Source organism: Telopea speciosissima, chromosome 10 (assembly GCF_018873765.1).
Source record: "Telopea speciosissima isolate NSW1024214 ecotype Mountain lineage chromosome 10, Tspe_v1, whole genome shotgun sequence".
Lineage (NCBI taxonomy): Eukaryota > Viridiplantae > Streptophyta > Magnoliopsida > Proteales > Proteaceae > Telopea > Telopea speciosissima.
In genome coordinates this window covers 2461335-2485365 of record NC_057925.1, presented here as the reverse complement: position 1 = coordinate 2485365, position 24031 = coordinate 2461335, and the positions used below count along the sequence as shown (strand labels likewise).

The 24031-nt window shown below is 38.0% G+C and overlaps 3 protein-coding genes across 3 annotated transcripts in view; 1 reads left to right on the top strand and 2 right to left on the bottom strand.

The window, feature by feature from the left end:
- LOC122642680 (arginine--tRNA ligase, chloroplastic/mitochondrial-like) overlaps nucleotides 1-4784 on the top strand; it is a 33753-nt gene extending 28969 nt beyond the window's left edge. Inside the window, exon 18 of the mRNA XM_043836229.1 lies at nucleotides 4688-4784. The gene's annotated coding sequence lies outside the window, so the exon portion shown is untranslated. The remainder of the gene's footprint in view (nucleotides 1-4687) is intronic.
- Nucleotides 4785-7471: 2687 nt separating this feature from the next.
- LOC122642681 (putative receptor like protein 25) lies at nucleotides 7472-8802 on the bottom strand. The gene has a single exon (XM_043836230.1). The coding sequence runs from the start codon at nucleotides 8422-8424 to the stop codon at nucleotides 7510-7512; it is 915 nt and encodes a 304-aa protein (XP_043692165.1). The 5' UTR covers nucleotides 8425-8802; the 3' UTR covers nucleotides 7472-7509.
- LOC122642232 (receptor-like protein 35) lies at nucleotides 8446-23657 on the bottom strand. Its single transcript, XM_043835668.1, has 3 exons — nucleotides 22754-23657; nucleotides 8600-9924; nucleotides 8446-8493 (listed from the first exon to the last, which is right to left on the bottom strand). Exons 1-3 carry the CDS (start codon nucleotides 23655-23657, stop codon nucleotides 8446-8448), a joined length of 2277 nt encoding a protein of 758 aa, XP_043691603.1.
- Nucleotides 23658-24031: the final 374 nt, after the last annotated feature.

The following is a 24031-nucleotide window of genomic DNA, read 5'->3' as shown; positions in this document are numbered from 1 at the left end:
CACCACCACCACATATTTCTCTATATATGCCTTCAAAGGAACTAATTAATTAATAAGAAGAGAAGTAAAGGAGATAGGGAAAATTCAAAGCAGAGCCAGAGGGAGAGCTAGAAAGTTTGGTTTGTACTTGAGAGAGCCTTCACCGCTTCCAATTTATAGACACAAGATAGGAGGATCCCCACGGACCTGTGGGACCCCACTCACAGGATTTTTTTTCTTAATTTTAATTGTCTTGAAGGGCATGAGAGAAAATTACAAGCATGCCATTATGAAATAATGGATTCAAGGATATGCTTATTAACAGAATCGCATTTGATTTAATTTGATTTGATGATAGTAAAACTCTTCTCTCTTAACCAAAACAAAAAAACCCCCTTCTCTCATGAATTTTTATCCGCTGTTGTACAGGTAGCACTGCTGTACGTATCGTGCGGTGCAGCAGTGGTCATGTGTGCACAACGAACCCCACTGTGTAGACATGGCCGCTGCTGCACTACTGCACGATGCATACAACAGCTGATAAAGGTCCCTTCTCTCATAGCCTAAACCTGATCAATTGCCTTCCCCATTGATTTTTTTTTTTTTGGTACGAATTGCCTTCCCCATTGATGGTGATTACGTGATGGGTCGCTGAGGGAGAATCTTGAAGAAATTTGTACATCCACTCACTGGTGACTTTGATTTCAACAATATCACTGAGTTTCATTTTCATCACTACTTGGGCCTGTGCGGTGCATTGCCTGTGCATCCAGACACAGGGGCATGTGAAATGACTACCGCACCCTCATAGAAAAGCAGAATTTTTTTGGGGCACAGCGGCCTGTTTTTTACACATCCCTGTGTCTTGGCGCAGGGGCAGTGTACCACACGCGTCTAGGTAGCATTCTCTTTCCCATGTCTTAAATACACCCTATTGGACGATTTGAAAGGGGAAATCCTCATATTCCCCTGCATTATAAAACAGGTATCGAAGGAAACCCTCTCCCTTATATAAAACTTAAAACTTACCCGAACTTAAGGATTTCACTGTGACGATTGAGATTGTATGTTTGAGCATTTTTTTTTTCCCCTTTCAAATCACTGCCCGTTCTTTTCATGATCCATTTTCTTTGTAGAGGCCCAATGATGGTAACTACATGACGGGTCTTATGGGCTAAGGCTAAGAAGAATCTTGAAAAAATTAATGTATCCACTCGTATATGTGCAAGTAATGGAAAAAATTTGAATATAACATATCATTATGTCATTATTAAAAGGTATCATTTTCATGTACTTTTTTCAAATATACAAGTGAAATGAAACTAATATCTTTATTGGAAAAAATTGATCGATGTCATACTTAGAGGATTTCCAGATCTTCTACTGCCGAGCTGCCCGATAGGACCGTGCTGTCAAGACACGACAAGCTGCATAATGACCGCCTTACCCCTGTCCGAGCGTCTTGCCCGAGTGGGGATAAGGCGGTCATTGCGCACCTGACCGTGTCTTGGCGGCACATTCCTACCGGGCAGCTCGGCAGTAGAGGATCCAAATTGTACTTAGAGAACAAAAACTATAAGATTACAAATTATTTGACACTTTGAGAGGTATCAAGAAGAAAATCCCATTATGATGAAATACCATTTTTATAATTATTTTAAAGGAAAAAGATTCTTTTACCCCACAAAAAAAAAAAAAAAATCCTCACTAAGTGAGTTCAAAATGAAACTACACAACCTCCTCACATTTCACTATTCATTCAGAATATCTCATATTGGAAGATTAGAAAGGGGAAACCCTCAAACGCCCGCATCAGAAAACGGGCATTGAAGGGAACCTATCCCTTGTATAAAACCTAAAACTTAATATTTAATATTGGGAGAAAGGACGCCACCTAGTCTCGCCATACATGCATGTGTCTTGCGCCTTGACACAGGGGCACGCAAAATAACCATCGCATCCCTCTGGAATCCTGGAAATAACCACCCCTACGACGGTCATTTCATACACCCCTGTTTGTGTCAAGGCATAAGAGCGGCGTGTATGGCACGATTGAGTGGCGTTCTCTTTCTCTTTAATATTTAACACTTTTGGAGATATGGTCTTGGACAAAAAAACAAAAAAAAACAAAAAAACTTTCTCTTGCCTTCTCCGAAATTGAGGATTTTATTGTGCCAATTGAGATTCTATGTTTGAGCAAAAAAAAAAAATTTCCCTTTCAAATCACTGACCGTTCTAATCATGATCCATTATCTATGCAGAGGCCCATTGATAGTGAATACATGACGGGTCTTATGGGCTAAAGAGAATGTTGAAGAACTTAATGCATCCACTCATGTATTTGCATTTTTTCCTTTTTTTTGTTTTTTTCAGATCAAGCACCTACTACTCTATTCGTGGTCTATTTTTCATGGAAAGGCCCAACAATGGTGACTACTCATGCTTCATTTTCCATGGAGAGGCCCAACGATGGTGATTACCTGACGGGTCCTATGGGTTAAAGCCAAGGAGAATCTTGAGTAGGGGGGGTACAAGTTTGATCCTGTCGGCCCAAACTCGCCTTGGCCCGTCCTGAGCCCGAACAGGGTCTGGATTGAGATATTTGGCCCTGAGGACGGGTCAGAGCTAGAAATTTCTGGCCCTGAGTTAGGGTCGGGTTGGGTTAGGGTTGAGGCCTCGAGCTAAGCTTGGCCTGGCCCGGCCCGACCCTGATTTAAGTTATACTATAAAATATATATTGATATAATTTATACATTATAAACTTTAAATTTCACCCACAATTTTTTATATAATATATTATATATGAAGATAATAAGTGTTATAATATAATTTATTATATTATTATTTTATATAAAATTAATAATGTTCTTCCCAACCCATTCCAGCCCATGCATTTCTTTTCCCCTCCCCATGATCAGGGCCAATCAGGGTCGGCCCGGCCCGACCCTGAGGGCGGGTCAGGGTTGGATTTTTCTGGCCCTGAGTCAGGGTCGGGTCGGGCCTGGGCCCAGCTAAGGGGACTTAGGGTTGGACTAGGGTACTATAAAGCCCGGCCCAACCCGACCCTGTTGCAGCCCTGATCTTGAGTGTCCATTTTCTCATTTAATTTGGTTCATTAAATGGAATCGGGTCTTTCATGACCAGGATAAACCTAACCCCCATCGGGTTCTCTCTAATATCAAACCTTATCTCCAAGTCCATCATAGTCTTTCCCATATCTATCCAGCAGTCAGGAAATCAACCTTTAAACATCACACCTCTCTCGTACTTCATGTATTATTCCTCTAAACCAATTGAATTCATCGGAAGGATACTTTTTACTTCTCATTGATTGGAGTTTTCATTGTGACTCCAAGGAAAGTGGATGGACATCAATATTATAGCTTAACTCAGATATGTTTGTGTTTTCATTTGATTATGGAATTGTAGATTTTGCAGATGAAGCAGAAGGAAAAAAGAGTCGAACAAGGCATTCGATCCGCTACAGACAAGGGCATCAAACGCCTAGCTATTTGGACTGACTTAACAAATTGGCTACAAAAGGAGAATTTTCATTGTTGGCCGTGGAAACTCTTCCATCTTTTGCACAATATTATGTCTTACTTTCAGGTTTTTTTTGTTTTTTTTTTTTTTTTTTTTTTTAAATTTTGTTATTATCCGAAAGACTCATAAAACTGTTATTCAGCCAACTCATTTCTAGCTAACAGAGCTCGTATATCTTGTAAATACTTTTCTTATGTCCTTTTCATGATTTTAATGTCAGTGAAACATGTTTTAACCAGTTTTTGCATTTAAATGTGGTATTCATGTATTTATCTTGTACCTTGACCTCTTAAGGATTTATCAAAAAAAAAAAAACAAACAAATTTGGTCTCTTAAGGGAAGTTTCGTCATTTTGAGTATTTTAGTGTTTAATTTCGCTATAAGTTAGATGTTGTTGCATTTTATAGTGTATTTAGTCTAGTTTAGATATTTTGATTAATTTTTAAAGTCAGCCTTAGGATATTAGCCTTAGAATTATGATTGTTAAATTATGAGGAAAATATATAAATTAGTTAATTAAGTACCAACACAGGGCTAGTAACTAGGGTCAAGATATTTAAAACCCACCCCCAAAGAAAATCCTGACCACTTTCCTTTCCCTAAAATAAAAGGTAGCCCAAATTTGACCAAAACTAGTTGATGTTGATAGGACTGAACTCCTACTATGCAAGTGCATTTTACTTTTTTTCTAATCAGAGACTGCTCTATTCTTGTAACCATATGAAAACTAACACTCATTTTTAAACACTTCTGACATGGCTGTAGTGTGACCTAATAGGATCACATTTCATGATAGTAAAAGCCAAACCCAATGGCCAAACCTGACCTGTTCTATTCATGGTCCATTTTCCATGGAAAGGACCAATGATGGTGACTGTATGGTAGGTTTTATGGACTAAGCAAGCCACAGGAAAATCTTGAAGAGCCTAATGCATACACTCATGTATGAGGGGGTTTATTTAATTTTTTTGGATTGGGCCCTATTTCTCCAAAAAAGTTGGTCCCTTCTGAGTTCTGACTGATATTAGAGCTTTACTGGATGCCCTTCTTATACGAATCTAATAGAAAATTGGTGCCCTAGTAGAATATTGTTATGTGAGGCAATGGCCATCATGGAAAAATGTTTCTTTCTACTCGGAATTAAGCCCATCGATCAAATTTGACCCATCATTTAATGTCTATATATTCAAAGGTCAATTTGAATTGTAGAATATTATCTGTACATAAAATGATTCTTATTTTTGATTGGGAGAATTTAGGTTTTTCATGTCATAAAATTTTGTTATCACCAGACTATAGGCAGAACAATATAAGAATACAAACAGTAATAAAAGCATAAACTGTAGTACGAAACAAGAGTATAAATAATCAAATAAATATACATACTTGGTAGTTGCAGGATATCGCCAAAGGAGACAGTAGGTTGGATCGAGTCGTATCTAGAAGACACTCTCCTTAAGGTCTTTAATCGCCCCTTATTAGTGCAGACCGGGAACAATGCGATTATACCTCCAAGATGAAACGATCCACTAATCATTAAAGACGGCACTCCCAAAGTGATTACAGAAGGGGTTCGAAAGCTATACTCAACACATAGAGACAGTAAGGACGGACAGAAACACTCTCTGATGAAAACAGAGAAGAACCACGCCTTGATACTTTAAGTGTCTCCTTATGTGTGTACAGGTACCACTACACACTCGTATAGGTACTTGTGGGTGCATGTATAAAAACAAAATTAAGATATTTATATACACCCACACCCACACCCGGACCGGACTCGGCTCGGTTCGGTTCGGTTCGTCGCGCGAATGTAAAAGCACCCCGGATCAACCCCCCACACAAGTGAGAGGACACACTTCTCTCTAAGGAACCCATGTCCCTTAAGGACCCATGAATACTTATAAGCAAGCTCACATCCTTGAAGCTAACCAATGTGGGACTAAACAACATTGGTTCTTTTACAAATGCAACTCAAAATCTGGAGGGAAATGAAAACTCAAATTTGAATAAGATTGGTGAAAATACCTTTTAGACAAAAGACAAAAGACAAAGACCACATGTGACAAAGACCTTTTGAATCTTTAGTATGATGAGATGGAATGAAATTGAATATAATTTCATTACATATAATTTTTTTTAGGGGGGGGGGGGGGGGGGGGGGGGGGGGGGGGGGGGGGGGGGGGGGGGGGGGGGGGGGGGGGGGGGGGGGGGGGGGGGGGGGGGGGGGGGGGGGGGGGGGGGGGGGGGGGGGGGGGGGGGGGGGCGGCGCGGGGGGGGGGGGGGGGGGGGGGGGGGGGGGGGGGGGGGGGGGGGGGGGCAAATTTTGGTCATGTAATAATGAAGAACTTCCTCGGATACAAAATTTCAAGGGTAATTTATACATACCACTCCCGAGGTTTGTCGAAAGTATAACCATAGTCTCCTTAGTTTTGGAAAATTCTGCGTACCCTCCGAGGTTCATGAATATTAATATATACACCCATTCCGTCGAGTTTTACGATTAAGTACTAACAGTGTTAAAATCAAGGGATAAAGTGACAAAAATGCTCTTTCAAGAAAAAACAAAAAAAAACCTGCAACTCATGTTTCCCAAATCATTTAAGGTTTGAAAAGGGGAAGATTTTCCATATTTAATCTCTGTCAAGGTATACAAAAGAAAGGAAAAACATTGTGGTTATACGGCTTAGTGTTCACACCGCACCAGTGGGAAATGCGTGAGAAACTTGCTATTCCGGAAGCAGAATGGCCACCGGCCATTAGACAGATCTGTGACTTGAACCACATAGAAGAGGCTGTTACGTTGTTCTTAGTACCTGCAACAGAATGGAGATCTAGCTAGGTGATGGATTTATCTCGGAATCGTGGAATCAAAGAAGTGAAAGATTGGATGGCTAAGGTATATTCTTTGTGCTCCGTTTACAAAAAATATTTCAGAATTCTCAAATTTAAATGACTGAAATCAACTTTCTTCCTCCTCTTAGTGTGAAAATTTCAATCAACCATTCCCCTCCAGAAGTCAAAACAATGTCAACCCTGAGATTTCAGATGGGATTTGGCCAACAAAATGGTTAAAAGAAAGATCAAGATTACAATTTATCCATCATGTGTCAAGCATAAAAATACTCTACTTTTAAGCTCTCTCTCCACCCCAAGTGTTACTTTTTACCTACCTAGCTTTCCTACCATTTAATATTCACATAATCCATGATTGAATAAACTGATTCTTGATTTATGATTGGGAGACAGTTGAGGTTATTCAAGTCATAAAATTTTGGTCAAGTAATCAAGAACTTCTTTCGATTCACAATTTCAATGTTTCACAATTTTTTTTTACCGCAAATCAATGAGAATAGTTACTGTTAGAGAGTTAAATGAATTGTTGTTTGATGGAAGTAACTTTGTTAAATCAGGCTGGTGAAAATCCACATTGGTAGATCAGTGAACTTGTTCATTTTGGTTGCTGGACACAACTTCTTCTTTCCAAGTTCTGTTTGTAAATTGATGAACTTAAATGAAAGTACAAGACTACACAGGTAGCTATATATAGTGATACCCCGAGAATCCAATCTCTTTTTTCATCCCATCAAATTCTCTTAAGATTCAATATTTTGATTTTTTAATTCCATATAATACATCCAAATAAACTATAGCTAATTAAAAATTGCCTCTCTTTCTATTGCTCTCACTAGGTCTAGTTTCACTTCAAAAATTTATTCTAAGAATTGCATACACTTTGTGCGTGCACAACACTAGGAATAAAAGAAGCGGATACAACTAGTTTGCGGAGAGGAAAAGCAATTATTTTTCCCTGAAACCAGATATGATTATACAAATACGTAACTATAAATAAAAAAGGGAACATAGACAATAGGATACACTTTACACCAAAGAAAAAAACAAAAAAAAAAAACAAGAAAAGGAGATACACTTTATTATGACATATATTGCACTCAAATCTCATTTATTCTAATGCTTAACATTGATTCATTTCTCTCTGTTGTGGTGTTTCCTCTTTAATCCTTTCCTTTGCTTGGATCCTCTGATTCTCAAACCACATACAAAGTATCGGTTGCCTCTCCAAAACAATTCTTGTCCAATGATCAACCCAACTATTAAACCAGAGCAATATCCAGCTACAACAAATTTCCAATCAAGTAGATGTGTTGAATCATCATCATTTTGTTGGAATGTTGATGTTGGAGGTAATGCTCTATCTAGTATTCCACACTTCTTTGACAAAGGCAACCCACATAGTCCTGCATTTCCCTCATAGGAAGCATTTGAAAACGTGTCAAATTGGCTCCCTTGGGGTATACTTCCTATGAGGTTATTATATGATAAATTCAAGACCGAAAGGAAGGTCAAATTTGTCAATTGCCTTGGGATTTCTCCTGAAAATTTGTTTCTTGACAGATCTAGCGACTCGAGTTCGCTTAGATTCCCCAGTGAAAATGGAATTTGACCTGTGAGGCTATTTCCTGACAAGTTGAGTACCTTAAGTGCTTTTAAATTGCCCAAAGCATCTGGAATCTTTCCTTTGAAGTTGTTGTTGGATAGATCTATGGTGATGAGGGTGGTTAAAATTCCAGACATTTCCATGTATAGTCCCTTGTACACCATAGAAATTGTGTCTTGATAGTAAAAGCCAGAAGAGTTTGATTTGAAACTGAGGTAATTTAAATCTGAATTATTCTCCACAGTCATCATCACCTTCCAATGAAGAATATACTGCAATGGTAAATTCCCCCTAAAAGTATTAAAAGAAATGTCAAAGACATGTAGGTTTGGGAAGGGAGAATCAACATGGGAGAGTCCAATATGACCACCAAAGTTGTTGGATCTCATGACAAGGAACACGCAATTCAGGGAGATTCTCCAACCAATATGGGAAGGTACCATTCAACTGGTTGTACCCAATATCTAACACCTCCAATTCCTCGCAGTTAGCCATTGATCTTGGAACTTGTCCTTGAAGCATATTTTTATTGACTTTAAGTGTATGGAGACTGCATCCACTTCTGAATATTGTAGGAGGAATAGGACCATGTAATTTGTTGCCCTCTACATTTAGTACCCCCAATAAGTTACTACTGCTGAGGCATGCTGGGATGGTGCCACTCAATAGGTTATTGGAGAAATCCAAAATATCCAAATTACTTGCATTGCAAATTGAAATAGGGATATTTCCAGCTAATTTGTTGTTCGTGAACTGTAGTACCCCTAAGTTGCTACTGCTGAGGCATGTTGGGATGGTGCCACTCAGTTGGTTATTGGACAAAACCACATCTTCTAGAGTAGTTGCATTGCAGATTGATAAAGGGATTTTGCCAGTTAAATAATTATCAGAAATTGTAAAGATACTGGCTTTGGAGAGAAGAGATGTGAGATTCCCTAAGATAGGTGACACAAACTCACTGTTGTTCGATTCATTGAATGTTTGGGGGGTAAAGCATGAAGTTGTGGAGATACACTCTTCTTGTATCATGTTTGAGTCAAGAAGAAGTACATCAAGGACAAAGGAGTGATTATTAATAGGTAATGGCAATTCCAGACCAGTCAACGAGTTTTCAGAAAGGTGCAGTACTGACAAATTCTTTTGCCATATCCATTTGGGTATTGAACCATGAATCCTATTACCAACTAATTCCAATTCAGTAAGATGGGTAAGGTTTTCAAGAGAAGGTGGGATTGGTCCAGAGAAGTTGCAATCATTGAGATACAGTATCTTCAAAAACTTGAGATTCCCAACTGAACTTGGAAACTTACCACCAGTTAAGAAATTCGTGCCGCTAGCACCCAGAAATTGAAGAGAATTGTTGTTGACTTCAGGGAATTCGGGCAACTGAACTGAGAGAAGAGGATTACGAGATAAGTGAATCAACGTCAGGTTGGGTTGAAGGAAAACATTGCTCGGAAAATCTCCATGGAATCCACAATGGTAAAGACTAAGGACAGTCAAAGAAGTGAGGTTCGCCAAAGAACTTGGTACTGTGGAAGTGAGATCTTGGTTCAAGTCAAGGTAGAGCTCTGAGAGTAAACGAAGGCTTGAGATGGATGCATCCAAGGGGCCTGTAAGTGAACAATCAATCATTGACAACACACGAAGGTTAGGGAGTGCGGACGATAAGTGATGACACCAATCCCTATTTTTTGGAGCTGACAAGTTCACCCCATCAAGATGCAATTCTCTTAAGCTAGATGATGATAGATTTTGATGATGAACAAATAATAATGCTCTCAAATTAGGGATTTCAAGATCGGAGTTCTCAGAGAGGTCAAGGAAAACCAGCTTGGTCAGCAGTAGTGAGATTTCAGATGGGATTTGGCCCTCAAAATGGTTGGACGAAAGATCAAGAGAAACCAACTCCGTAAGTTGTGATATCTGTGGCGGAATTCGTCCTGAAAAGTGGTTACCATAGAAATTGAGCATTCGAAGGTGAGGAAGATGGAAGAGGGTGCTATTGGAATAGATAGAACCGTAGAGAGATGAATGAGAGAGGTCAAGCCCAACTACATGACCATTGGTGGTGGCATCGCAGGTAATGCCTTCCCAGTAGCAACAATCCGTTGTTGTATTAGTATTCCAAGACTTGAGACGATGATGATGGTTTTTGGATTTTGGATGGAAATGATCATAGTGAATTTGCTTCAGTTGCAGCAAGGCCTGTCTCTCATCATGGAGACATAACTCGAGAGTAGGATGAGAAGAAGGAAAACAGGTTTGAAACAGATCAGACAGTAAGAAAATGATCAGGAAACACCACCACCACCACGACATATTTCTCTATATATGCCTTCAAAGGAACTATTTAAAGGAGAGAGGGACAATTCAGAGCCAGAGGCAGAGGGGGGAGCTAGAAGGTCTGGTTTGTACTTTTTTTTTTTTTTTTTTTTTGAGACAGGAGGGGTATCTGACTGGTCTGTACTTTGTAGAATGATAGATGAGTGAGAGAGCCTTCACCGCTTCCTATTTATAGACACAAGATAGGAGGATCCCCACGGACCCGTGGGACCCCACGGACCTGTGGGACCCCACTCACAGGATTTTTTTTCTTAATTTTAATTGTCTTGAAGGGCATGAGAGAAAATTACAAGCATGCCATTATGAAATAATGGATTCAAGGATATGCTTATTAACAGGATCGCATTTGATTTGATTTGATTTGATGATAGTAAAACTCTTCTCTCTTAACCAAAACAAAAAAACCCCCTTCTCTCATGAATTTTTATCCGCTGCTGTACAGGTAGCACTGTTGTACACATTGTGCGGGACAACAGTGGTCATGTGTGCACAATAGACCCCACTATGTAGACATGGCCGCTGTTGCACCGCCGCACGATTCGTACAGCAGCGGCTAAAGGTCCCTTCTCTCATAGCTAAACGACAATGCCTTCCCATAAAGATCCCTTCTCTCATCGCCTAAACCTGATCAATTGCCTTCCCCATTGATTTTTTTTTTTGATCGGTACGAATTGCCTTCCCCCATTGATGGTGATTCGATCGTGGCGGGTCGCTAAGGGAGAACCTTGAAGAAATTTGTACATCCACTCATTGGTGACTTTGATTTCTACAATATCAATGAGTTTCATTTTCATCACTACTTGGGCATGTGTGGTGCGTTGCCTGTGCACCCAGACACAGGGGCATGCGAAATGACCACCGCACCCTCATAAAAAAGCAGAATTTTTTTGGGGGCACAACGGTCTGTTTACACATCCCTGTGTCTTGGCGCAGGGGTAGTGTACCACACGCGTCTAGGTAGCATTTTATTTCACATGTCTTAAATACACCCTATTGGACGATTTGAAAGGGGAAATCCTCATATTCCCCTGCATTATAAAACAGGTATCAAAGGAAACCCTCTCCCTTATATAAAACTTAAAACTTACCCGAACTCAAGGATTTTACTGCGACGATTGAGATTGAATGTTTGAGCATTTTGTTTTTCCCCCTTTCAAATCACTGCCCGTTCTTTTCATGATCCATTTTCTTTGTCGAGGCCCAATGATGGTAACTACATGACGGGTCTTATGGGCTAAGGCTAAGAAGAATGTTGAAAAAATTAATGTATCCACTTGTATATGTGCAAGTAATGGAAAAAATTTGAACATAACATATCATTATGTCATTATTAAAAGGCGTCATTTTCATGTACATTTTTCAAACATGCAAGTGAAATGAAATTAATATCTTTATTGGAAAAAATTGATCGATGTCATACTTAGAGAAGATTCAGATCTTCTACTATCGAGCTGCCCGGCAGGACTGTGCTGCTGTCAAGACACGACGAGGTGCGTAATGATCGCCTTACCCCTGTCTGAGCGTCTTGCCCGAGTGGGGTAAGGCGGTCATTGCGCACCTCACCGTGTCTTGGCGGCATGGTCCTACCGAGCAACTCGGCAGTAGAGGATCCAAATTGTACTTAGAGAATAAAAAATATAAGATTACAAATTATTTGACACTTTGAGAGGTATCAAGAAGAAAATCCCATTATGATGAAATACCATTTTTATAATTATTTAAAAGGAAAAAGATTCTTTTACCCCCCCCCCCAAAAAAAAATCCTCACAAAGTGAGTTCAAAATGAAACTACACAACCCCCTCACATTTCACTATTCATTCAGAATATCTCATATTGGAAGATTCGACAGGGGAAACCCTCAAACGCCCGCATCAGAAAACGGGCATTGAAGGGAACCCTCTCCCTTGTATAAAATCTAAAACTTAATATTTAATATTGGGAGAAAGGACGCCACGTAGTCTTGCCATACACGCTATCCTCGCGCCTTGACACAAGGGCATGCAAAATAACCATAGCATCCCTCTAGAATCCTGGAAATAACCACCCCTACGATGGTCATTTCATGCACCCCTGTTTGTGTCAGGGCATAAGAGCGGCGTGTATGGCACGACCGAGTGGCGTTCTCTTTCTCTTTAATATTTAACACTTCTAGAGGTATGGTCTCGGACAAAAACAAAAAAATCTCTTGCCTTCTCCGAAATTGAGGATTTTATTGTGCCAATTGAGATTCTATGTTTGAGCAAAAAAAAAAAAAATATTCCTTTCAAATCACTGAAGGTTCTAATCACGATCCATTTTCTATGCAGAGGCCCATTGACAGTGAATACATGACGGGTCTTATGGGCTATTTTTTTTTTCCTATCAAATCACTGACCGTTCTAATCATGATCCATTTTCTATGCAAAGGCCCATTGATAGTGAATACATGAGGGGTCTTATGGGGTAAGGAGAATCTTGAAGAAATTAATGCATCCATTCATGTATTTGCATTTTTTTCCTTAAAAAGCTCCGTTTAGTTGCAAAGGGAATTAAAGGGAAGGGAAGTGAAATTTTCATACTTAAAAAAGAAAATTTTGTAATCATTACCCCGTGTGATAATATCACTAACTTCAAAATCATTCCATATTTGGTTATTAAATTCCACTTTACTTTGCATCCATTTACCTTTGGTTTAAAATGTAAAATAAATATTACGTGTAAAATGTATCATTACTAAATGTGGTAAGAAATATAAGTAGTTTATACAATCACATGGGATAATGATTACAAAAGTTTCTTTTTTAGGTTTGAAAATTTTCGCTTCCCTTCCCTTTCATTCCCCTTGCAACCAGACAGAGCCAAAGTTTTTTTAGATCAAGTACCTACTACTCTATTCGTGGTCTATTTTTCATGGAAAGGCCCAACAATGGTGACTACTAATGCTTCATTTTCCATGGAGAGGCCCAACGATGGTGATTACCTGACGGGTCCTGTGGGTTGAAGGCAAGGAGAATCTTGAGTGTCCATTTTCTCGTTTAATTTGGTTCATTAAATGGAATCGGGTCTTTCATGACCAGGATAAACTTAACCCCCATTGGGTTCTCTCTAATATCAAACCTTATCTCCAAGTCCATCACAGTCTTTCCCATATCTATCCAGCAGTTAGGAAACCAACCTTTAAACATCACACCTTTCTCCTACTTCATGTATTATCCCTCTAAACCAACTGAATTCATGGGAAGGATACTTTTTACTTCTCACTGATTGGAATTTTCATTGTGACTCCTAGGAAAGTGGATGGACATCAATATTATACCTTAACTTAGATATGTTTGTGTTTTCATTTGATTATGGAATTGTAGATTTTGCAGATGAAACAGAAGGAAAAAGCAATCGAATATGGCATCCGATCCTCTACAAACAAGGGCATCAAGTGCCTAGCTATTTGGACTGACTTAACAAATTGGCTACAAAAGGAGAATTTTCATTGTTGACCGTGGAAACTCTTCCATCTTTTGCACAATATTATGTCTTACTTTCAGTTTTTTATTTTTTTTTATTTTGTTATTATCCAGAAGGCTCATAAAACTGTTATTCAGCCAACTCATTTCTAGCTAACAGAGCTCGTATATCTTGTAAATACTTTTCTTTATGTCCTTTTCATGATTTTAATGTTAGTGAAACATGTTTTAACCAGTTTTTGCATTTAAATGTGGTATTCATGTATTTATCTTGTACCTTGACCTCTTAAGGATTTACCAAAAAACACAAACAAACAAATTTGGTCTCTTAAGGGAAGTTTCGTCATTTTGAGTATTTTAGTGTTTAATTTCGCCGTAAGTTAGATGTTGTTGCATTTAACAGTGTATTAAGCCTAGGTTAGATATTTTGATTAATTTTTAAAGTCAGACTTAGGATGTTAGCCTTAGAATTATGATTGTTAAATTATGGTGAAAATATATAAATTAGTTAATTAGAGTTCATAATGTACGTAAGTACCTACCTAGGGCTAGTAACTAGGGTCAAAATATTTATTTTAACTAGATTAACTATGTTTATAAATCTTAACAAAGATAAGTTAAATCTCCCAAACTAGATTAATTAGGTGTATAATGTGTATAAACAACAGTATACAACAAGAATTTGGTATAGGATGATTAGTTTCGGTCGAGAGTTCTGGGGGTGACTAACACCTTCCTCCAAGCATAACTTGACACTTCCCCAGTGATCTAGGCAGATCGGAATTCAAGTTGGAGTTAATTTAGTCCTTCTCCTACAAAGGAGGGACATCATTTATGTCTCATAAACTCTAATTTAGGTGACGACTCCCTTTTACCCTTCTTCGATGTGAGTGGGTACAATCTCAAGGTGAAAACTCCTCGACCTCTTTTAGATACTTACAGTGCTCGAGGGATCTTGTACCTACACATGTCGGACAATATTTTCTTTGTGTACATATTTCCAATATGTATCATCATGCACAGACTTGCAAAGGGGCCTTTATTATTGGTCAAGCAGCATAAAGTATGAAGAACACATATTATGCATTGATTGACATATGTTACATATTAGTTATACACATTTTTCCTTATGGCTACGATTGGTTGGAAGGGATATTAAAGGGATTGGAAGAGAAAATTTTCAAATAAAAAAGAAACTTTTGTAATCATTATCCCATGTGATTTAATAAATTACTTAAATGTCTTACCATATTTAGCAATGATACAATTTACATATAATAATTATTTTATTTTTTAAACCAAATGGAAATGGATGCAAAGTAAAGTGAAATTTAATAATCAAATATGGAGTGGTTTGGATTAGTGATATAGTCACATGGGGTAATTATTACAAATGTTTCACTTTTTTGTTTGAAAATTTCACTTTCATTCCCTTTACTTCCCCTCCCAACCAAAGAAGCGTATATGCAACTAAAGATTTTTCGTATTTGAGATGCAATATATACCCACCCATATCAACCCTAAATACCATATTCCTAGTTCCAACCTAATAAGTTTGGGAAAGCAGATGCATAAAGTCCGTAGAAGGATAATGGCCTGTTAGTCACTTACACGTGGCTCCACCAGCAATTGGCAAAAATATATATATAAAAAAAATTGAGGCAAATGGTTATTTGCATGGCCAACTAAGAAGTGTCTTCCTATATGGTCTATCCAATTTGTGCCACGAGGAAGGTGATGTGGTAATTCCAACTGTTGGATAGAAAGAGCATGATCCGATTGGATATGTGTCAAAATTTAGAGCCAAATTAACTCGTATAACTCCTTCCCCATTTCCCTTGTTTTTTCATCCATCCATCTGTTTTCAACAAAGTTTTTAAAAGTTCCTTTTAATTGATTTTCAGAGCTTTATTTCACCATACGGCCTATACTCTGTGGGTTTGAAACTTAGTTCATGCGTGTGAGCAGGGGGCTTGGGCTCTATTTCTCCAGAAAAGTTGGTCCCTTCTGGCTGATATAAGAGCTTTACTAGATGCCCTTCTTATGTGAATCCAACAGGAAATTGGCCCAGTAATTAAATTTTGCGGTATTCAGTGATTGGCAAGAAGAGATAACTGTATATAAATTTAGGGGAAAAGATCTCTACTTGGTGGTGTTTTCTATGCTTTCTCACAGGACACCGTGAGATGACGTTTCTGCCCCCTTGGGTAGATACCCAGGTGTGCTCACCCATTGGCCCATACTTGGTGACACACGAATCACCACCAAGTAGCGATCTTTTTTCCATAAATTTAATTGGAGATGAGATTGTGGAAGTGGAACTAAACCGAACTTGGCTTGGATTGCAATTTGTCTTCAATGTATCCTGTTTTGCTTGATATCAGTTATTATTATAACTTGTCGAACAACTAAGATTTTCTGAGTCTTTGCAGGTTGTCGGATCAGCTGAGGAAACAAGTAGATTATTGTTATGTGAGGCAACAGCCATCGTCATGGGAAAATGCTTCTTTCTACTTGGAATTAAGCCTGTCGATAAAATTTGACCAACCCTAACTATTTAATTTTTGACCTATCATATAACTCCTAAATATTCAAGGTTAATTTGAATTGTAGAATACTACATTATATGTACATAAACTGTTTCTAGTTTTTTGATTGCGAAACGGTTGAGGTTATTCTTGTCATCAAATTTTGATCATGTAATCAATAACACTTTGGATTCAAAATTTCAAAGATCCTCAATTTGTTACTGCATTCAATGAGAACAGTAACTATTATTGAAGGTTAAATGACTGATTGTATGGTGGAAACAACTACGATAAGTTAGCTGGTGAAAAGCCACGTTGGTAGATTAGTGAATTTGTTCATTTTGATTTCTGGCCTTGAGTCAGTTTCGAGCTGGGCCAGGGTTGAGGCCTCGGGCTGAGTCTGACCTGGCTCTACTGGACCTTTTATTCTTCTTTCTTTTTCTTCCTCTTATTTCTTTCTTCTTCTCTCGGGCCTGGTCCAGCCCCTGCATCTCCTAAAGATAATTCTCATTGATTTATCACTCTCGACAATCTAAAATAATAGATATAGTAGAACTTTAGTAGGAAGGTACTTGTACGATACCTTAGTAACCCTCATGGTACCTTAGGCTAAAAGAGATAGAATTTCAAACCATGTGCTTAAGATACATCGTTTTAAAGGTCAGCCTATTAAACCTTAAAATTGCAAAACATCTTGATATAAACTAAAATATCCAAACCAAAAAGGAAGAGCATAGCACCATAGTTGTCAAGCCCCATGGTTAGGGGCTATTAGGGTCAGCCTTGCCCGGCCCTAAGGGCGGGTCTAAGTTAGGGCTGGGCCGGGCGTTAGCCCACCTAAGAGGATTTAGGTTTAGGCTGCGGTTTTAAAAAACCCGACCCTGTTGCAGCCTTAACTATATACATCTATGTATGTTAATGTATCCTATCGGAAGCCTATGCAATCTTTTTGACAGCCTAAGCTCCTATTTTTTTTTGGACATAGAAAACCTTTTTTTTTTTTTGCGATAAAACATGACATTTGAGAGGGAATCTTGGGGTCTATTTATCCACCAAATTTCTACCCAATTTGAATGACGTGATACAAGTACATGACAACCAGCTTATACATTCTTTTTCCTCTATACTTTCTCTTAATAAATATGACCTTCTAGGAAAAAAAAAACCCAGGTAGCTTTAGATGATGGCACACCCCTAAAATCCTATCTCTTTTTTCTTCCCATGAATTTCTCTTTAGATCAATATTTTTATTTTTGGTTCCATCTAATACCACTAGATAAACTATAGTTAGTTAAAAATTACATCTTTCTATTCCTCTCATCAGGGTTGATTTCACTTCAAAAATTAATGCTAAGTACCGCATGCGCTTTGTGCGTGCACAAGACTAGTAGTGATAAAAGAAGAGGATACAATTAGTTTGGAGAGAAGAGAAGAAATTTTGGCCAAAAACTGAACTTGGATATATAAACATGTAACCATAAATAAAAGGGGGAACATAGAAAAGAGGATACACTTTGTTCTGATATAATACTCAAATCTCATTTATTCTAATGTTTAACATTGATTCATTTCCCTCTGTTGTGATGTTTCCTCTTTAATCTCTTTTTCTGCTTGGATCCTTTGATTCTCAAATTAAATGTAAAGTACGAGTTCGGCTTAGGTTCATGTACGAGAACCATCTCGTACGCCCCTGAGCCGACGAGATGGAATCCACAAAGTGAGGTCCACAAAGTGGATTCCATATCGTCAACTCAGGGGCGTATGAGATGGTTCTCATACGTGAACCTGAGCTGCACTTGTAAAGTATTGGTTGTTTGTCCAAAATAATTGTTGTCCTATGACCTCTCCAATCATTAAATCAGAGCAATATCATGACAAATTTCCAATCAAGTAGACATGTTGAATCATTATTTCGTTGGAACACTGAAGCCAGAGGTAGTGCTCTATCTATTATTTCGCATTTCCTTGACAAAGCCAACCCACATAGTTCGGGATTTCCCTCATAAGAAGCATTTGAAGACATGTTAAATTGGCTCCCTTGTGGCCGGTATACTTCCTATGAGGTTATTAGATGATACATTCAAGATTGAAAGGAAGATGGAATTTGGCCTGTGAGGCGATTTCCTGACCAATTGAGTACTCTAAGTGATTTTAAACTGCTCAAAGCATCTGGAATCCTTCCTTAGAAGTTGTTGGATAGATCAATGGTGGTGAAGGTGGTGAAAATTCCTGGCATTTTCAGGTATAGCCCCTTGCCCATAACTGCAAGTGTGTCTTGATAGCATCCGAAAGATTGAGAGAAACTGATGTTTAGAATTGTCCTCATCAAACATCATTGCCTTCCAATAAAGAATATATTGCAATGATAAATTTCTAGTAAAATAATTGAAAGAGAGGTCAATGACATGTAGGCCTGGGGAAGAGGAATCAACTTGGGGGAGTTGAGCAGTAGGACAACAAAATTTGTTTGATCTCATGATGAGAACCTGCAATTCAGAGAAAAATTCGAATCAATATGAGAAGTTATCATTCAATTGTTGTCCCCAATATCTAACACTTTCAGTTCCTTGCAACTGCTCAGTGATCTTGGAGCTTTTCCTTGAAGCATATTATTATTGACTTTGAGAGTATGTAGAATGCATCTATTGACCATTGCTTGAAAGTAGGAGGAATGTGTCCATGTAATATGTTTCTTTTTAAATTCATTATTGATGCAGTGAATGCACTCCTTGGATAGGAATGGGAGGGGGGTTTAGTCCTACATCAGTCGGGTAGTATGCAGCAGTTTGACTTATGATATTGGAAGGGCTTCTCCACGGTGAAGCTCGGGTTTTTGGGTTGGACACCATTAATTACCCCCAAATTGCTATTGGCAAGGCATGTTGGAATGGGACCACTCAATTAGCTATTGGACAACATGCATGTGTGTTAGAGGGGTTAGATATCGATCATATTCCCGAGTTTATATGAATTGGAGATGTTTGATATTGGGGACGACCAGTTGAATGATACCTTCCCCACATTGGTTGGCAAGTCTCTCTAAATTGTGTGTTCTTGTCATGAGATCCAACAACTTTAATGGTTCTATTGACAGCTCTCCTATGTTAATTCTCCTTTCCCAAACCTAAATCTTTTTTACATCTCTTCCAATGCTTTTATCGAGAACTTACCATTGCGATATATTATTCTTTAATGAAAAATGATGATGTAGTTTATGAGGACGATTTTGAGTTGAAATATATTAGTTTTCAAAATTTTGCTGGCCTTTATTATCAAGACACAATATGGACAAGGGAATATTCTCGGCTTCGTAGGAACTCACTTGAGTTCTTTATCGCAAATATGTTTCGAGTTGATTAGATCTTAGTTAGAAGGGTCTCTCCACCCTAAAGCTCGGGCTTTTGGATTGGACGTCATTAAATGGTATCAGAGTAGGTGATCCGTGCACTGACTATATGGGGGTTGATGGCCCAAAGTTAGGGGGAGTTGATGCAGTGAATGTAGTCCATGGCCAGAAATGGGATGGGAGTTTAGTCCCAGATCGGTTGGGTAGTGTGCGACAATTTGGCTTATGATCTTGGAAGAGTCTCTCCACCCTGAAGCTTAAGCTTTTGGATTGGATGTCTGGTATCAGAGCAAGTTGTCCATGCACCAGCCTTGTGGGGGCTCATGGCCCAAGCTGGGGAGAGTTGATGCAGTGAATACACTCCATGACCAGGAATAGGAGGAGAGTTTAGTCCTCTCCCATTCCTGGACTCAATAGTTAAAAAATTCAAAAGAAACAAAATTGCAATCCGGACTGAATTTTCCATCACTCAAAATCCATGTAGTCAAATCCATAAATATGTGAAGAGGAGAGTTTAGTCCCCTCTCATTCCTAGACTCCATAGTTTAAAAACCCAAAAGAAACACAAATGCGATGGACTCAATTTTGCATCACACAAAACACATGTCAAATCCATGCATATGTCAATTCCTGCTAAAATCCTAGAACTCACCAACCAAAATATTAATTTTTCCCTAGGAACGTTTGTTGAAAAATTTGACTCGAAGTCGAGTAAAAAAGAAAACAAATACTTGATAAATAGTCTTGAGGACTTGCTTAAGGGTTAAAAGTAATAAAATTCTGTCTTAGTTTTTCGGAGTTACTAATAATTTGGGATTTTACCGATATTTTTTTACCTAAATCAACCAAAATTTGACAAGTTTGGACATTTTGCATTCCCTTCGAATTTTTTTTTTATTGTAAGACAATTGTTATGATCTATTTTTATCTATATGTTTTGTAACTCTTGTTGTTGTCATCGACTAGACACCAAAAATTCATAGATTTGCTTTTTTTTTTCTCCTACATTCTCTTAAAGATTTATGTTATATTTTCCTATATTTAAAAATAAAAAAAGTAATTCGCCCTAACCAAGTTTGACTGTTTGAATCATCACTTGGTTTTGTTGAGGGTGAGTTAAGTAGAAAAATTCAATTTTTTAACAATGTTCATATTCCACGGCTTAACATCCCCACCGAAAGGGGGTAGGGGCAAGGAAAGGACATTGAGCCACCAAAGCTTGATCTAATATGAGTAATAAGTTTACAGAATACAGGTAAGTCAAGATACCAATTCATTCTAAATAAACATGCCTAAATCCTGAAAGAGTGCACAACAGTGATCGAAGTACTATAGTCATGAATAGACATACATAGAGATGCATGCAAACACAATGGAATACATCATCGAATTTGAATATGAAATTTGACAACTGGCAATCCAAAATTTTCACTGTCTATCTAATGCTGTAAATTGCCACATTATTTTTTCGTTTGATAGAACTAGGTGGTTTACTAAGATAAACTTATCTACAAGAGGTGAGAAATTTCTCTTATAAATTTTAGGGAGAGAGAATGCTACTTGGTAGCGTGCGGCCCCTGTGCCTAGACATAGGGCCGCGTGAAATGACTGCCAAGCCCCTATGAAAAAGCGGAAATCGTTGAGGGGACGGTGGTCATTTCATGCAGTCATGTGTTTGGGTGCAGGGGCCGCACACCGCATGCAACCAGGTAGCGTTCTCTTTCCTTAAATTTTGATATGTCCTTTATACTTTTTACAATAATTTTACATATTATTTATACAAATCAAACGATTTTTAAAATACAAAGCTATGCTAGAAAAGAAAAATATGAAAATCTAACAATATCTTATGTTACATTGTCAACATAAGAAGTGCCTTCTGATATGGTCTATCCAATTTGTGCGATGAAGAAGGGCGATGCAGTAATTTCAACCGTTGGATAGAAAGGGCATGGTCCAATTAAATATGGGTCGAAATTCCATAGCCAAATTAACTCATATAACCCCTTCCCCATTTTGCTTGTTTTTTTTTAAATCCATCCATTTGTTTTTAAAAAAAAAAATCAATGTTTAAATATTCAAGGCTCAATTTGAATTCTATTATAGGTACAAAAACTGATTCTTGATTTTTGATTGGGACATTGTTGAGGTTATTCATGTCATAAAATTTTGGTCAATTAATCAAGAACTTCTTACGATTCAAAATTTCAAATTAAGATTTTCAAAATTTTTTTTTACTGCAAATCAATAAGAACAATTACTGTTAGAGGGTTAAATGAATTGTTGTTTGATGGAAATAACTTTGATAATTTAGGCTGGTGAAAATCCACATGGGTAGATCAGTGAACTTGTTTTTCATTTTGGTTGTTGGACACTTCTTCTTTCCAAGTTATATTTGTAAATTAGTGAACTTATACCAAGTTCTTTACTTGGGGTTGCTTCTAAGGGCTGTGAACTGTCTTTCTTGAGAGTTGAGGGTTTAATATCTTTTGGGTTGGGGTAAGGCAGGTATGTCCCCCCTTGTATTCTTTCCGATTATTTGTCTGATCTTTAATAAAATCATAGGGGCTGGCTTGAGTCCCAGATAATATTCGAGTTAAAAAAAAAAATACATGACCACGCACCCAAGTAACTTTAGATGGTGACACCCTAGAACCTGATCTCTTTTTTCTTCTCATGAAATTCGCTTTAGATCAATATTATTGATTTTTTGATTCCATATAATACATCCAAATAAGCTAATTAAAAATTGCCTCTCTTTCTATTGCTCATATTAGGTTAAATTTCACTTAAAAAATTAATGCTAAGTACTGCCTTTGCTTTGTGCATGCACCACACTAGTAATAAAAGAAGAGGATACAACTAGTTTGGGGAGAGGGGAAGCAATTTTGACCTAAAACAAGACAATAAAATACAAACATGTGACTATAAATAAAAGAAGGAACATAAAAAGAAGATACATTCACTTTATTATGATGTGACACTCAAATCTCGTTTATTCTAATGCTTAACATACATTGATTCATTTTCCTCTGTTGTGGTGTTTTCTCTTTAATCCTTTCCTCTGCTTGGATCCTCTGATTCTCAAGCCACATACAGAGTATCGGTTGCCTCTCCAAAACAATTGTTGTCCAATGATCAACCCAACTATTAAACCAGAGCAATATCCAACTACGGCAAATTTCAAATCAAATAGATGTGTTGAATCTTCATTTTGTTGGAATGTTGATGTTGGAGGTAAGTCTCCATCGGGTATTTCACACTTCCTTGACAAAGGCAACCCGCATAGTCCTGCATTTCCCTCATAGGTAGCATTTGAAAACGTGTCAAATTGGCTTCTTTGTGGTATACTTCCTATGAGGTTATTATATGATAAATTCAAGACTGAAAGGAAGGTCAAACTTATTAATTGCCTTGGGATTTCTCCTGAAAGTTTGTTTCTTGAAACATCAAACGACTCGAGTTCACTTAAATTCCCCAATGAAAATGGAATTTGACCGGTGAGGCTATTTCTTGACAAGTTGAGTACTCTAAGTGCTTTCAAATTGCCCAAAGCTTCTGGAATCTTTCCTTGGAAATTGTTGTTGGATAAATCAATGGTGACGAGGGTGTTTAAAATTCCCGGCATTTCCAAGTATAGTCCCTTGTACGCAATAGCAACTGTGTCTTGATAGTAGTAGCCAGAAGTCTTTGCTTGGAAACTGAGGTAACTCAAATCTGAATTGTTCTCTGCAATCATCATCGCCTTCGAATGAAGAATATATCGCAATGGTAACTTCCCCCTAAAAGCATTGAAAGAAATGTCAAAGACATGTCGGTTTGGGAAGGGGGAATCCACATGAGAGAGTTGTCCAATGTGACCACCAAAGTTATTGGATCTCATGACAAGAACACGCAATTCAGAGAGATTCTCCAACCAATATGGGAAGGTACCATTGAACTGGTTGTCCCCAATATCTAACACTTCCAATTCATCGCAGTTAGACAAAGATCTCGGAACTTGTCCTTGAAGCATGTTTTTATTGAGTTTTAGCATAAGTAGACTGCATCCACTTCTGAATATTATTGGAGGAATAAGACCATGTAATATGTTGCCCTCTAAATTTAGTACCCCCAATAAGTTACTACTGCTGAGGCATGCTGGGATGGTGCGTTATTGGAGAAATCCAAAATATCCAAATTACTTGCATTGCAGATAGAGAAAGGGATATTTCCAGCTAATTTGTACGTTGTTCTTGAACTTAAGTACCCTCAAGTTGCGGCTGCCAAGGCATTTTGGGATGGTACCACTCAATTGGTTATTGGAAAAATCCAAATATTTGAGAGTAATTGCCTTGCAGATTGAGAAAGGGATTTTGCCAGTTAAATTATTGTCAGAAATTGAAAAGT

Coding starts and splice junctions, on each gene's coding strand:
- LOC122642681 (XM_043836230.1), bottom strand. CDS start 8,424: ATGGTACCTTCCCATATTGGTTGGAGAATCTCCCTGAATTGCGTGTTC.
- LOC122642232 (XM_043835668.1), bottom strand. CDS start 23,657: ATGCTTCAAGGACAAGTTCCGAGATCTTTGTCTAACTGCGATGAATTG. Junction 9,925..22,753: donor ACAACAATTGTTTTGGAGAG/GCAACCGATACT, acceptor ACCACTTTTCAG/GACGAATTCCGCCACAGATA. Junction 8,494..8,599: donor GCAGTAGTAACTTATTGGGG/GTACTAAATGTA, acceptor ATATGCTTCAAG/GACAAGTTCCAAGATCAATG.